The sequence below is a fragment of the Oculina patagonica genome, chromosome 4, assembly GCF_052425735.1.
Source record: "Oculina patagonica isolate OP01 chromosome 4, crgOcupat, whole genome shotgun sequence".
Classification (NCBI taxonomy): Eukaryota; Metazoa; Cnidaria; class Anthozoa; order Scleractinia; family Oculinidae; genus Oculina; species Oculina patagonica.
In genome coordinates, this window is record NC_135761.1 from 1 (window position 1) to 16,111 (window position 16,111).

General features: G+C 37.7%; 2 protein-coding genes across 2 annotated transcripts in view; both read left to right on the forward strand.

Annotated features, from left to right (window-relative positions):
• Positions 1-22: 22 nt before the first annotated feature.
• LOC144648060 (cysteine repeat modular protein A-like) lies at positions 23-13,659 on the forward strand (the record flags this gene model as incomplete). Its single annotated transcript, XM_078507701.1, has 10 exons — positions 23-186; positions 400-471; positions 2,034-2,105; positions 3,165-3,236; positions 6,589-6,660; positions 7,203-7,277; positions 7,516-7,691; positions 8,175-8,315; positions 10,207-11,742; positions 12,381-13,659. Coding segments are annotated over 10 exons (2,553 nt in total), but the record flags the coding sequence as incomplete, so codon positions are not given.
• Positions 13,660-15,985: 2,326 nt separating this feature from the next.
• LOC144648061 (adhesion G-protein coupled receptor D1-like) overlaps positions 15,986-16,111 on the forward strand; it is a 14,157-nt gene continuing 14,031 nt past the window's right edge. The window contains exon 1 of the mRNA XM_078507702.1: positions 15,986-16,058. Within this exon, the coding sequence (XP_078363828.1) occupies positions 15,986-16,058 (73 nt within the window). The remainder of the gene's footprint in view (positions 16,059-16,111) is intronic.

Below are 16,111 nucleotides of genomic sequence, written 5' to 3' on the forward strand. Positions count from 1 at the left end.
TAGTAGTAGTAGTAGTAGTAGTAGTAGTAGTAGTAGTAGTAGTAGTAGTAGTAGTGAAGTAATAGTATATAAAGAATTGAATGAATACTTATTTGTACTGTTTTGTTTTCTTAGAAAATTAGGATATAACCAGATCTCTGAAGTGCCTTCTCGTGCATTCATTCATGTCCAATACCTTGGATACTTGTATGTAGATAAACCTTATTATATGACATAAAACGCAGGGAGACGATATTCCTGTTACTTTAACGCAAGAATGATTATTAAGATATAAACCTACTCCAGTAGTGGGAGGAGTGGATTTTAATAACTAAACTTCTTCTATCAGTTCCTTTTCAGTCGGTTTAAGAGCATAATTTTTTCGAATACTGATGTGATGTATTGATGATGAACATTTAGGGACCTATCTAACAACAGGATTAAGATCATTCAGCCGGCAGCATTCAGGGGTCTTTTCCTAGTTGCTGTTCTGTGAGTTGTACTTCTTAATAATAAATTTAAACCTAGGTGTTTAACCTATTACAGTACCCGGAACGCTTTCATTTTAAAAGCCCAGTTAAAATAGGAGATGCGGTGGTCTAATGGTTAGTTGTACCACAAAAACTGGGATAAGCTCCGACCGGATGCATATGGGCCACTAGGCACGAAAACAGAATTAAAGTTAATAATTAGTTAATATAATAAGTTAATATAAGGCAATTTTAAATATATAAATAGTAATTTTTATTTTAATTTTTTGTTATCAAATATTTTGTTTATATAATAAAATTGAACGCTAAAAAATTAGAACGACGGTTCGACCGTTCGACGGTCATTTTCAAGTTAGGTGTTAGAATAAAATAACATGTGTAAATATAGTAAAAGCGCTAAAATGTGTACATACAAACAATAGACAATAAGAATAAAAAGGCTAAAAATGGCTAAAAAATAGCTTCGTGCGAATGGCATGCATAGTTGTAAAAGATATAATTAAAAACGTAAAGCAAGCGAATAAGACGACGAGAATGATAATAATAATAATAATAATAATAAAAATAATAATAATAATAATAATAATAATAATAATAATAATAATAATAATAATAATTAAAACATATTTATACAGGATGACCATTTCAGTTATAAAAACTGCTATCAACATGGGTCCTGTGAGAATAAGAACATAAAATACCTAAAAATATCTAAACAAATAATTTCGCGCGGAGCGAGTCACTCTCTTTGTTAAGTTTCGGTTTCAGAAGTCTAATAAAAAGCATTTAAAAAATCAAACAGTCAAGCTTGCTTTGGCACTTCCTTAAAATCTTAAAATTCTTCTCGATGTTGTGTGGCTCCTTTCCATGTTGTTCTTTCACGTGATGTCCGATAGACGATATTTTGTTTCTCGGAAATATTAGCTTGTCAAGCTACCCTAAATTCGAGTTTAAATAAAGTTTTATTATTATTATTACTATTATTATTATAATTATTATTATTATTATTATTATTATTATTATTATTATTAAGGAATTTAAGAGTCCATCTTCAATAAAAACGAATGGATTTCAAAGCTGTTTATTATGTGAAGCATGGCTGTTCCTTTAAAGTTAACCTAACCATTTCAAAAGCCAGTTCTAACTTTTGATTTCCTGCTTTTTCCCGTGGTGTTGTACTTTGCAAAATAATATTTTGTTTCTTCATAAATTCAATTTAGACTTTGCCTCTTTTAAATTAAAGAAATATTATTATTGTTAATACAATAATACGTACCGTAAAATGGCGATTATAAGCCCCCAATCCATCTTTCTGCTATATAAAAAATATTCCAGTTACAAGCCCTCTCGGATATTTGCTCTTCCCCATTTAACTTTTACATATTTAAACGTTACCAACGTTCCCACAAACGCTGTTCTTCAAATAGATATTGGCAATGAATTATAGATCATAGCCGATATGATGGTAGGTATTGTATGTTATGTAACTTCGATTATTATTATTTTGTGGCAACTATTAGATAGTCGGTTTATACGTATTATGCTAACAATTTTTTTTTTCAGATTACTTGAAAGCAACGAAATTTCTTCGTTGGCAAATGGAACGCTTACAAGCATGTTCTATCTTAAATATCTGTACGTATTTCTATGGACAAAAATATCCTCGAACACCTTGTGCTGTCAATAGTAGACCCATCAACAAACCATTCAGCCCATCAACAAACAAAGTAGACCCATCAACAAACAAAGTAGACCCATCAACAAAAAATGTAACCCATTAACAAACAAAGTAAGCCCATTAACAAACAAAGTAGACCCATCAACAAACTATGTAGTCCATCAACAAACAAAGTAAGCCCATCTACAAACAAAGTAGGCCCATCAACAAACAAAGTAGACCCATAAACAAACAATTAGGCCCATTAACAAACAAAGTAGGCCCATCAACAAACTATGTAGTCCATCAACAAACAAAGTAAGCCCATCTACAAACAAAGTAGGCCCATAAACAAACAAATTAGGCCCATTAACAAACAATTAGACCCATCAACAAACAATGAAGTCCATCAACAAACAAAGTAAGCCCATCTACAAACAAAGTAGGCCCATCAACAAACAAAGTAGACCCATCAACAAACTATGTAGTCCATCAACAAACAAAGTAAGCCCATCTACAAACAAAGTAGGCCCATCAACAAACAAAGTAGACCCATCAACAAACTATGTAGTCCATCAACTAACTATGTAGTCCATCAACAAACAAAGTAAGCCCATCAACAAATAAAGTAAACCCATCAACAAATAAAGTAGGCCAATCAACAAACAATGTAGCCCATCAACAAGCAATGTAGGCCCATCAACAAATAAAGTAGGCCCATCAACAAACAAAGTTGGCCCATCAGCAAACAATTTAGCCCATCAACAAAGTAGGCCTATCAACAAACAATGTAGCCCATCGCCAAACACAGTAGGCCCATCAGCTAACAATGGTTATTTCGAAGTTGACTCGTGGCTCGAGCTTAACTTGGGACTTATGCTACGATTATAGTCGTGGAGACGGTAAGACCTGCCGTGATAACGTTCGGAATTATCGCGCTTTTTTCTTACTTACAGGAAATTGGAACCTTTCCGTTTATATTAGTTTACGAGAATTACTTGACTGAATCATAACATTTGTCAATTTCTTTCTTCCAGTGACCTTTCGAGAAACCGGATTTCTTTCATTGAGCGACACTATTTTTACAGCCTTTACGAATTATCTTTCTTGTAAGTAAATTTTAAATTGATTTTATTTATGTTTGTTGCGACTCGCCGGATTATGGGATGCGCGGTGGTTAGTGTGCCGGACTCCGGATCGAGTGGTTCGGGTTCGGTCGGGGTGTTTTGGGGCAAGTCACTTTACTCTCAAAATGCCTCTGTCCACCCAGGTGTATAAATGGGCACCGGCGAATTTACTGCTGAAGGTAGCCCTGTGATGGACTAGCCTCTCATCCAGGGGGGAGTAGAAATACTTCTAGTCGCTTAATGCTTCAGAAACTGGGATAAGCTCATGCCTGATAAGCCACTTGGCTCGACAGAAGAATTTACCGTCTCGTCGGATTAATCCTTTTAGAAACCCGGTTATATGATAAGGAGTTTTAGGTAGGCGTATAACTGGGGGAGCTTATACGAGAAAAGGGGGGAAAACGACATTACTAAAAATAGGGCCCCAATGGGTCCATGTGTTTTGCTGCTAGAGCAAAGTCTTAGGGAACATGTTGATGAAAGACAAGTGAGTCGAGATTGAAATCCAACGTCTTTTATTGTCTGTCACTTGTGTGCAGGTTAATAATTGCACTATATTGTAGTCACTTTGTGTTAATTCAATCCTGATAATTTTACTGATCAATGTTATGTTGAAATCAAAGACAGCAAACATAATTTAATTACTAGTAAGTTAACGTAATGTCTGACATGATTGTCTCTTTGATAAAAAACAGTAACTCTTAACATTATAAAAAAAATCTCAATGAACTCAATGTGATTCTTTTAGTGGCGTTATCTCACTGGTTACCGTTAGTTGTATTTGGAATCATTGTCACAATGGTAGCGTTTTAACAACAACGAAAAAGACAGAATCTATTGACCTTATAAGAACTCAATGTGATATATTTATTAGTGACAAGACAGTGGTTCTTTAACCACTTTCACCCAAATTAAACACTGGAACAACTAACTCTTAACAAACTTGTTGTGTCACCCTGAGTTAAATATGCAAAATTCAGAAATTATAAATAATCGCACGCGCACCGGCGTACAACAACAGAAAGACGGCGTTGAACGTAACGCAAAGTTCATTTTGAAAGCGAAAGTTTACAAATAATTATTATCATTCGTCAGTCATCCCTTCACGCATGAACACTCGTCGAATTTCAGTGTCTTCACAACAAGATCGGAAGATCGATAAGGACCAATTTTTGATTCTGCGAAAGTTCGTTTTCTTAAAGTTTTAGAAATTTGTGAAGTTGGAGGATTCACTGAGGACTGCGTAGCCGAAGATGCAGTGGCTCGCTGGACATCAAATTCTATTTTTCACGGCGTTTAATTAATCTTCACAAAATAAACATGTGGCGCCAGCGCGTCTGGCAGTCAAAAATTCATTTTTCAAAAAACTTTCCCTTTCCAGCTATTTTAGCGGGGCTTATACTATAGTACCTACCTGTCAGTCGTAGAAAAGCTGAAATTTAAGGATGAACTGTTTATTAAATGAAGACCGTATTATTTTTTAATAACTAGTAAACAAACTGGTCGCCACGCATTTAAACACGAACTGACGAATGTTGCATCTGATGCAGTGAATCTGGTGAATGAGAACTTCCTTTAATATTTCTTTGTTTTCGACGGTGTGAACCACTGAATAAGTTTCTTTCCCATTGTGATGTTACTAGTATTAATTCGTTTCTAGCTGTCTTTTATATAGCTCGAATACAGCTACAATTAGCGGTGCAGCCTACCAGCACGGTATATTCCTTTCCAGCTGTCTTTGCGTGACAAGTTACACGTTCATACATTTTATTTTAAAATATGAAGTTCAGAGTTAATACAGTACTAGTATGCTGTAGACAGTGTAGACAAGGTGAGGGTAAGTTTATTTTCAAAGCGAAAGTTTACAAACTGTGCACTAACCGGTCCTTTGGAGAAAATATTTATGACCTTCGGCGAGGTTCCAAGTCTTCGCTCTTTTCGTAAATGATGAAAACTGCAGAATAATTTTCTCATAAAACTGGAGTGGTCGCGCCACAGTTTGTTTTCTTTCCCAATGCGATATACTTTTAAATCGGTTTTCTGTTTTCCAACGTGTCCAACGTGGTTTGCGTTCGAATACTTTGGCCCGTAACTTCGAATGCGATCAGCGCTACGGTTCATTGGTTTCGATTTTGTTTGTTCATGGATTTGATTGACATCGGTAGTTCAGATTTCTCCTCTGTTACGGCACTTACACCTTACGGCACTTACGGCACAAACTTCAGCTCTCAATGTGTTTTGCTTGCAGCCATTGCGGCTGCAGCAAAACACAAAAATCTTTGAAATGAGGTACCTTATTCTCACTAAATTTCGCGAGTACTTAATTTCGCGAAAAATCAAGAGCCATATTTCGCGAGTACTTAATTTCGCGATTTTGAGAGGAAGGTACAGTTGGAGTGTGTTAAATTTCGCGATTTTTATCTATTCTTCAATATGAAGCTTTGACCTCGAAACTGTAACAACATAATTAATATGAAAGTCATCGTAAAAACAGCAAACAAAACAATATACACATGACAAAACATAAGGTATTCAACAGTCTAAATCCCTAATAGGCTCATCTACGACTGCAAAAGCGAGATTTTGAGGAACTTGGTGGCAGAGAACAGTTCAAACAGTGCGACTGATATAGTGGGAGATAACTAATGGACAAAATTAAACAAAAAACTTCTAAACATGAAGCTCAGACATGTTAGAATAACTATGATAAAACACATCAAGTTTTATATTATCAGTACGATATTAAATTTCGCGATTTTAAACTTCGCGTGTCCTATATTTCGCGAGTATTAAATTTCGCGTTTTTTTCAAAATCGCGAAAATCGCGAAATTTAGTACTCGCGAAATTAAGTGAGAATAAGGTAACAAGGGCTTTAGGTACATATTGTTAGAAAGCCACTCTGATTAGACGTTTTGACATGCCCTCTTATTGCGAACTTTTTTTTTATTTCAAGACATTGATGAATTGATAAGGAAAACTAAGATGAAAGGGTTTATAACCAGGGAATAATAACCAGAATATTTGATGTAACAAGGGGAGCTTATAGCCGGGATTTTACAGTACACTAATTAAAGTATGCACAAAAATGCAAGATTCTTAGCTATAAACTGAACAATTTTACTAAATCAAAACAAAATACCCTAACGAAAAATAACAATTGAATTTTTTTTTCAAAAATGTCTATCCGAACTAAACGCATTCTAAAAGTTATCAGAGAATTCATTTTCAAAACTGTTCTTTACACCTGTCGGTGACGACCCAAATAACGAATTGTGTTGTATGAAGACCGAAATCTCGCTTCGATTTGACTGATTGCCCTTTTATAATCCTAAGGAACCTAGCATACAATCCTTTGCGGGAAGTAGAAGAAAGAGCTTTCTTCAACACACCGAAACTGAAGTATCTGTAAGTTATGACATGCTGACTTAAAAGTGCGGCTTCCGCAATTGTGAAATTACTGTGAATATTAGAAGATGTTTATAATAGAAGTCTCCATATCTGCTTGGCTTCTTTATACACCTGGAAATTGAAATTTTGGAAATAATGGTATTGGCGTGAAAACGAATGTGCCCTCAACTACCATACCATAAAGTCATACAATGAGTCTTCTTAGATTTCTTTGGCCTCGATATTTTAGATGGCGGGTCAGTGCCATTGGAGCTGACATTCTGAAAGTTACTCGTTTCAGTGAATAAAGGCCCGACTGAGCACACGGTCTTTGTTTGAAGTTTCTCATTAGCAAGATGCATATGATGACTGGCGTAACGTTATTGCTCGTGTAATTTCCTGATCCAAACTCTTCGAGTATCTTTGTGACAGGAATTTATTTATTTCTTTTTCGTCCTTCATAAAGAAGAAATATAGACAAACCAGCATGTCACATTTGAACTACAACAGGTTTAAATATTTTGCCAGTACTTACCATTGAATCCGCTTTGTTCCGACAGGAATTTAATGTTCAACTCTATGGATGTACTCCAGCCTTATCATCTCTCAGGGCCACGTGACCTGGTGGTAGAGTTGTAAGTCGGTGGCGGATAAATAATCAAAAAGAGTGGATGCTTGTTAATTTATATAATTGGTGTCTACAGAAACTTTAGGCTATTTAGGTGTTTTCTGCTGGTCCAACAACTAGTCTGTATGTGTTTTTGCATTGTTCCTTCCTTAAAACAGAAACATACAACCAAGGTTTTTACCCATAGGTTTTTACTGTATTGCAAATGAACTTGACTTTATGGACTACTTTAATTTTTATCAAAGGGAACCTGCCAAGGAGGTTGTTAACTATCATCTGCCAATCAGCGTCAATCTTGCCTACATGCGCAAGTCATCCGGGTACCAATGTAACAACTATGGAAACGGGAGTGAATTGTGTCGTCCTTGTCCACTCGGAACTTATAGCGGAATGCAAGAGGACTGTACTGCTTGTCCTCCAGGTAACTCTCTGCTCTTCACTTGTGTGACAGCTAAGTGGTATACAGTCAATAAATCGACAAACCATAATAAAAAACAGAAATTGATCAAGAGACCATTTCTTGCTTGTCCTTTTCCTCTTTAAACAATTCTTCTATTGAGCACCGTTGTTCGGTGTGGAGCTGGAGGGATATGTAAAGCGAGAGGTAGGTACTTGTCCTCTGCTAGACCCGGGAAAAATAGTTGTTATCCTTTCTCTAGATAAATGCATCTATGTATGACGATATACTATTCTCTCCCTTCAGTTTTAAGAGCCTACTCTCTTACACATTGTTACATTACCTGATCCAGCCTAAGTCTATAACACGAAACGTGACATCCTACCAAGATAACTATAAAGCGACACTCATGTCCATTCCTTTATGCTTTACTTTAAATGGGAAAGTTGAATGTGCGAATTATCGTTTTGAACCAAACCAGTAACAGAATTGTTTTATTTTCTGCAGGTGGTTTTTATCAAGATGAGTTTGCCTACACTGGAAGACTTTCCCATGGCATGGGATGTAAACTCTGCCCGTTAGGTCATTTTGTACCACCGCATGCTGCCCCAGGCAAAGCCATCACAGAATGCATCTTATGTCCACAAGGTTGGTACCAAAATAGATAACAAGGCAAAACCGCTTTTTGAAACTGCTCATAATATAAGATGCTTGGATTCGAAAGTGCAAAAAACCATCTATTTAGAGTTTACATTTAATGCCAAGCAACAGTGCTTAAGAAGTTTTCCTAAATGATCAAACAGTGGTTCGCTTAGACCATGTAGGGTCGTATCGACAAGAAGGAGAAAGTAATTGCCACTTGATGCCAGCATGTAGATAAATTTTGGATTCACTGCAAAGCCTGTTTTCATGACAAAACATTGCGGATTCAACACTTTTCGGATACGAAGTATTACCTTTTCTAGTATTTACTCAAAATCTCCAGCGACGCGACCAAACCGGACGTTTTTTTTCGGATTAGCCCACCCGTGTGTTAACGGCAAAACGAATCCAGTTACAAAACATTTGTGACGAATCAGGAAAAGTATTCTCTGGTTTAAACGTGGACTTAATGCTGAATTCTTGTAATTGAAGAGCGCGCGTGCACGATTCAGTTTCGTTTTGTTTCATTATGTGTCCTTTAGAAACTGAGATGACAGAGAAACCTTACACGTTTTCATACCTTCACCTCAAAAAATGACCTCTGACGAATAGGTCGATTCAATACCAAGGCCAACAGGGCCCAGTAGTTCAAAGGGTGGATAACGCTATCCACCGGATAAATCGCTCTCCACGCAGCGGATAACTTTCATACAAAAACCTACTTCGCTATCCATCGGATAGTGATTTATCCGGTGGATAGCGTTATGTATCCACCCTTTGAACAACTGGGGCCAGATGTTTTTAGCTGAGTAGTCAAAACAACATGAATTTGTACTAGCAAAAAAGTAGTTCTCATTCGCTTAAATAAAGGTATATAAACGTGTATAGAGAAAATTAGTATACACCTCATTGAAGAAAGGTTGGCCCTGTGAAAGGCATAAACCATAAAAGATAAGACCGACTGGATTCTGGGTGGACAACATTGGTAAGCTGAGTAATATTCCATTTATTGATAATCAAGATATTCTCTTCTTTTGGGGCCTTAAGAGCATGATTTATGCAACCTGTTATATCATAATGTTTACTCGATTCCCCAGTAAACATTTGGGTCGCATTGTTCATGGTGTATGCTTCTTGCGGGTCACCGTTTCTTCAATCAGGTACACACTAAAACAGTGGATAGCCTGTTTGGCACGCGTTGATTGTATACTCAAACTCCGAATAACCTTAACTATTCACCTCCGAGTAACGCGCGCGAGAAAATTGTAACCTTTAACAAAAAACATCCTTTCGGGCTATATTATTTCACTGTTTTAGAATATACTAAAACAACTATTCAACTCAGCGTCGGTGGCCAGTGTTGACTATTAACCTCGCCGCTTCGCGACTCGGTGAATAGTTGCAAATTACAACATAAAGTTCCGTATTTATTCGATTAAGCGCCCTGGGCCCTTATTAAATTTTTGGACCTTGAGAGTGAGCGCTTATTCGAGGTGGGCGCTTATTCGAGGCTGGGCGCTTATTAAATTTGCGCCATTTCTCGCAAGTAGTAAGTTTATTTTACAACAAAACAATGAATAATAATAAAACTTTTTATTGAAAGTGTCTGTAAAATACTAAGAAAACTCGGTCTTCGGGGAAGCCTCTTAGTAGTACTAAGTCAATTTTAATCTCAATTTCAATAATAATCACTATAATCTCTTGTGCACTTTTAAAAGTATTTTTTGAATGTGGGTGGGGGTGGGCGCTTATTTGAGGCTGGGCGCTTATTAACTTTTCTTATCTATAGAGTGGGCGCTTATTCGAGGTAGGCGCTAAATCGAAAAATTACGGTATCCAGGTCTGCTAATCTCGTGATTGGGAACGGTAATACTCACATCGAACTGGTCTTTTTCAGGAACCGAATATGCCCGGTTTGCCGGCTTTAAAGGGTGCGAGTGTCTCTCGAGTTTTTATCGATTGGATCGATTTGGCCCATGTGTAAGATGTCCTTTACAAGGACTAACCTGCCAAAACGAGTCGGTAAGACTTCAGCCAGGTTTCTTCTGGAAATGGCTATCAAATGAAAGTCTTATGAAATACGAAGAATTTTCAGCAGATCTTTTAATCACCGACAACTCATACCAACAGCTCAGATTTCAAGGAACAATTCCACTCGTCTACAAATGCCCGGCACCTGAGGCGTGTCTCGGAGGCATGAGGTCAATGTGTTCCCATGGTTACGGTGGACCCTTATGCGCAGTGTGCAGCAAAGGACATTACCAACTGCTAAACCGTTGTCGCAAATGTCCCAGGATGCTTTGGTTCGTTTTACAAGTATGTGGAATTGTCATTCTCGTCGTTATTCTAACGGTAAGCATCTTTCTGGGCAAGAAAAGAAAATGCGCATCTAATAGGACGGTGACTGACATGATACTAGCTCGACTTAAGATTGTCATTGGCTTTTACCAAGTTACTTCAGGGACATTGAACACATTTTCGTACGTGGAATGGCCTAGTGCGTTATTGACAGTAGTGCATTTTGCCAACATGGTGCAACTAAACCTGTTGGAGATTGTTCCTTTGCAGTGCTTTGACGACAATCTTACGGTAAATGTCTACACGAGGTTATTGCTTGTTGTGGGGTCAAATACTGCAATCATCTTCCTAGCAGCGTTTATTTACCAGATAAGGAAACTCGTGCTTATCAACACTAAGAAGCTTGCTGGTCCTGAATTGGCCGAGTCTCTTTCCTCCGATAAAACACAAATCTATCGCGTCGTCTCCCTCCTAATCTTTGTGACATACCCTTGGACATGCACAACCATCTTCAGCCTCCTGTCGCCAACATGTCAGCAGATCTGCTCCAACGCCGACTCGTGCCAGTACTTCTTGCGCGCTGACTTCTCAGTCCAGTGCTTCACTGACAAGTACAACAAATATGTGATTGCTGTTTACTTCCTTCTCATCCTTGTCGTTGCCATACCAATCATAGTCCTCTTTTTGCTATGGAAGTACCACCACAGAAAGATTTATGAAGAAGCCGAAGCCCAGAATAATAAGGGTAGGGAAATAGCCAATGGTTTGAGCTTCCTCTATGAAAACTACGCTCGACAGTGCTGGTTCTGGGAAATTATCGAGTTGGCTAGGAAAGTGTGGGTGACGTCGACGCTCTTTCTTATGGGGGCAGACACTCGAAGCCATCTCGGTACAGCCGCCATAATATCCGGGATCTACACCATTTTGGTGGCATATTACAAGCCAATCCGAGACACGTTTGAACACTGGCTGCAGCTGGTGTCACTTGTTGCCAACTTTATCACAATGAACGTTGGAATGCTGTTGAAAATACCAACGGAAGAGGATTCCTCGGGTAGCTTTGGAGAAAGGGACTCTGCTTTTGTTTCCGCCATTCTGGTGGCTGTAAATGTCACTGTTGTAGCGTTAATGGCGGGTAAGTCGTCAAATATTTTACTTAAGTTTTTCATGATTGTTCAGAGTACGTTGGAATAATTTTATGAACCACTTGCAAATGCAAAACCAGACAATACGATCTCGATATGTCCTGTTAAAAACACTCTGAACTAATATACCAAATTCAAACTTTTACTTGCTCTTTTTTAAACGCCTCCAGGAATGTTTTATTGGCTTTATGTCTGCAATAGGCGACCCATGACTTTGATTGTACATTATTATAAAATCGAGAGCCTCTTTTTGGGAACAAGGCAGCATAGTCTTTTATTTTATGGGAACAATTGAAGGATAATATTGTTTAATAAGTTGAGAGAACTAGTGAAACAAAGGGTATACGTCGACATGTTAACGGGAACAGGGCGCAAAAAATTAAAGAATGAAATTTGTTAATGGAGAACAAGTGAGAAAATGCAAAGGTCCCCCTTTCTTTCACCTTTAATCAATTTCCATTCACTTCTAGTAATTGGAGGTCCTGTCTGTCCAAACCTGTACAACTGTTATGAGAGTCTCTTCAATGTCATTTAATCTTCGTCAGTGCAGTTATATGAGTATCGAGAAAAAGCCATGATAATGAAGCTTGTGAGTGATTAAGATTGTCGTTTTTTTTTTCATCCTCAGTGCATTACATGTACACTTTCATCACTGCGGTTAAACACCTGAGAAGTAAGCCAAAGTGCGGAGCCGAGTGTTGTGTGACATTCTTGATGATAATGGTTGGAGCGGGAGAGGATGCTACAGACATTGACAGTGGAGGGATTCGAACCTCAGCTGTGTCACACGATATTAACTAAAGGGGACAAACGTCCTTGCTTTTATAAAACATTTAACACATTTTCGGATTACTTTTGCCAGCAACGTTTTGCAAGCAATGTTTTCTTTGTAGAAACAAAAAAATGATTAAGGCCATCTTCATAAAATATTTTGTTTCCCACTGCCCGACAGAGCATTTTTCCCCAAAAAGTAAATTACTGATCCATCGCCTGCTCCTTTCTCTCGGGTGTTCCAAGTTAAATATGCTTCATAAACATTTTCAAGAAACTTTGATACTTCAATCAGTCCTTACACAGACATGATGTACTAAAAAACATTGAAACACGCGACAAAAAACAAACCAAGGGGAACGCGAGGAAAACCATATAATATAAGCGGTCCCAAATGGAAAGTGCGAAGCAGTCTAGTCTTAGTAAATTGTAAGAAAGCAATAAAACTGTAGCCAGCAGACGAAGTAACATAAATAATTTGAATATACTATTCAAGCTGCTCGGTCGTTCCAAGGGAACTGATTATGAACCAAAAAAACTCGAAATGGAAGGTAGTGAAAAGGTTTAAAAGTTCTGTTGTTTGACGCTGTCCGTGCCACTACGTGTGTAATGTCCACGTACCACGTATAAACTGATGTATTAATCGTGTTCCAATAACAATAATACAAATAAGACAAGAGATAAAAATAAAGGCTTCTTCATATTTTACTTTCCCGCCTTTTTTGACTGTTAAAAATTACGCAATATATACGTAGCCTTATTATTCTTGCAGGCTGTTTACACGAACTGGAAGTGACTTACAACCAAAAATGCTTAAAGGAGCTGTAAACGATATTTGAAGTCATTTTTCTGATGTAGAAAATTAATTGTTAAAATGAAGGGCAACTCAAAATAGTTTTTTAGGTAAACAATAATGGTTACAACCGAGGAAGATTAAGAAGAACTACGAACAATAAACTAATATTACTCTATGGAGAGTCTCCTCCAGGTTAACTAAGCGAACAAACGCATCGTTTTGTAAACTTTTACCCTACACTAGCATACAACATTCTTCGATTACATACGGGCATTGTAAGGGCATTGAGATTTTTAATGTAATGCACTAGAAATAAATTATTATTATTATTATTATACCGGGTCCCAAACAAACGCCGGGGCGAAAAGGTCGAGTTTCCAATAAACATATATTTGAGTTACTGGGCAGAATTTTTTTCAAGGTGCGGCGCTAATTTCAACCAGTATCACCACGGTATACCAGTTTCTTATATTGTCCCCGTGTAGTTCGAACAGAACTAGTAACAATAGTTGCATCCTATAATTCTCTACACTCCACTGAGAGAAAGGTATTCTTTTGCTATGTTCACTTGCGTTTTATCCCAGTAAACTTTAATATCAAATAATAAGAACGAGGCTTTCAAAAATATTGAAAACGTTTCACTAATTTAAAAGTCAGGCTTAAATAAATGGCGGATCTACAAGATTGAGCTTTAAATAATTCCCCCGCCATTTTATGGAAAAATACGGTACACCACAGTGGCGGATCTAGGGGAGGGGCCCGGACCCCACCTTATTTCTAGGGACAAATAGAGGCCCAAGAGCCGAATAAAATTATTTTCGAGAGCGGCTCCCCCTTATTCCCCCAAATAGGTCTGGATCCGCCACTACACCAACATGTGTTGACCTGTCGGATCTATCCTCATATTTAACACTGCAGTACTCCCAAGAAACCCGACTTCACATGGCATCGAAATGGAACTTATGCGCATCTTGACGTTTCTCTTTTTGATCTTCTCTCTGCAACAAAACATTAAAAAACCGCCTTTAAAGCTGGTTCATCGAGCCTTTCCCAAGCAGTTGTCTTACTGCATATATACTGTCTTCACAAGGAAAGAGAAAACGGTTTCATTTATATTTATATTATTAAGTCTCGACATATTAAAAAAGGATACTACTCGGACTATTGCTAAATTTAGGCTGCACTTTTGTAACCACAATATAATCTAATTAGGTTAAAAGTGGTAAAAAGTAAAATGTAACGGAAACATACGATACGCTAAACCATCCGCGCGTATCTGGAGACGGGCATAAAAACAGGTTTTGTTACATATTGTACTATAATAATAACCAAGGCAGTCATTAGATTTTTTCGAACTTACAAATGTTACGGCCAAATGTTGCTTGAAAGAATTCATGGAGGAAAAAGGGGTGTCACCATGCCCATCTTAGTTTTACGGGCTTAAATGAACTTTATCTTGAAGTCAGTGGTCAAGAAAGGACTCCGTCAGAGGTTTATTTTTTCAGCTAGCGTACCATCCATAGAAACATTTTTTTTTACGTTTAAATGCGTCGTTGTTACATAAGCAGCCTTTGCGAAGTCTTACTAAGGCGCCCAAAGTCTTACTTAGGCGCGAAAGGGAAAGACATTCATCTTTGAGCATTGAGTACATTTGTTTACGATTGCATTTCATGATTCTCTGAATACCTGACTTTTGAGACAGTTAGCTTAAAATGGACTTACACGAAATGGATATTTAATTAACTTAGAGCAATTGATGTCTAAAGGTTAGCGGACGTCTTCCACCACTGCCAAATACGTAACTCACTACATGTACCTCGTCCGTCGAAAAGAAATAAAAACAGGAGAGTACTTGTCTTGTTATTTGACATCTTATTACACAGCCTCCTCTTTTTCGTTTTACTCTTCCCCAACTTTCTACTTTTCACTTGCTAAAGCAGCCTGTAATACAGGCTGCTAAGATGGTTCTGTGTTTGATATTTTTATACAGTACTACACGGTGGTTGATTGTCGTTGTATTTTGTGTCTGGATCATTAATTTTAGCATGCCCCAGTCTCTCGTGCGTGAGACTTACTCTCAAATACATCACCTCACCTTTTCCTTGAGATGCAACAACAAGATGATAAGACCGATGAAGACGCATATGCCCAGAAGACTGACACCTGTCAATAACACTAGCTTGCTGGGCGTCACTAACAGCTTAGCTTTCCAGCTAAAACAAAAATGGAATGTGCAGTAAGAAGACCATTGAATGCGTACCCTCTGTTTATTTTACCACGTTTTTTATAGCGTTCGCCGTGACATCTGAGAAAAGAGGGCGACTGCTTCTAAGCTAAACCGCTGGGAGATAGTACCAAATAAGTTTATTGTTATTATTATTGTTAAAAAAACAGCAACTGTCAATGATATCACCTTAGATAACACTTTTTTAATACTGAGAGCCACATTATTCATATCGCCTGTATCTTTGGCAATGTATTGACATTGTAAGTAGAAATTGATCAGATGTTTAGCGTTAAAGAAACACTATTCCGATAATGCGCAACAGCATCACTAGCCTCGACTGAAATTGAGACTACCAAAATCTGGTCATATTAAAGGGCTGTTACATAATAAAAATTACTGGCTTCACGTTTGTTTGGGCCACATAATCGAGAGATTAAGCATGACGTTTATTTTTCCCGCGAACGGCAAAAATGGAACTTCTTCTGTCGGCCGTTTGGCGTTAGTACACGGAAGTAAGTAATTTTGTGTTTTTCGTGAATGTGGAATTTTTTTTCTTATTTATGAG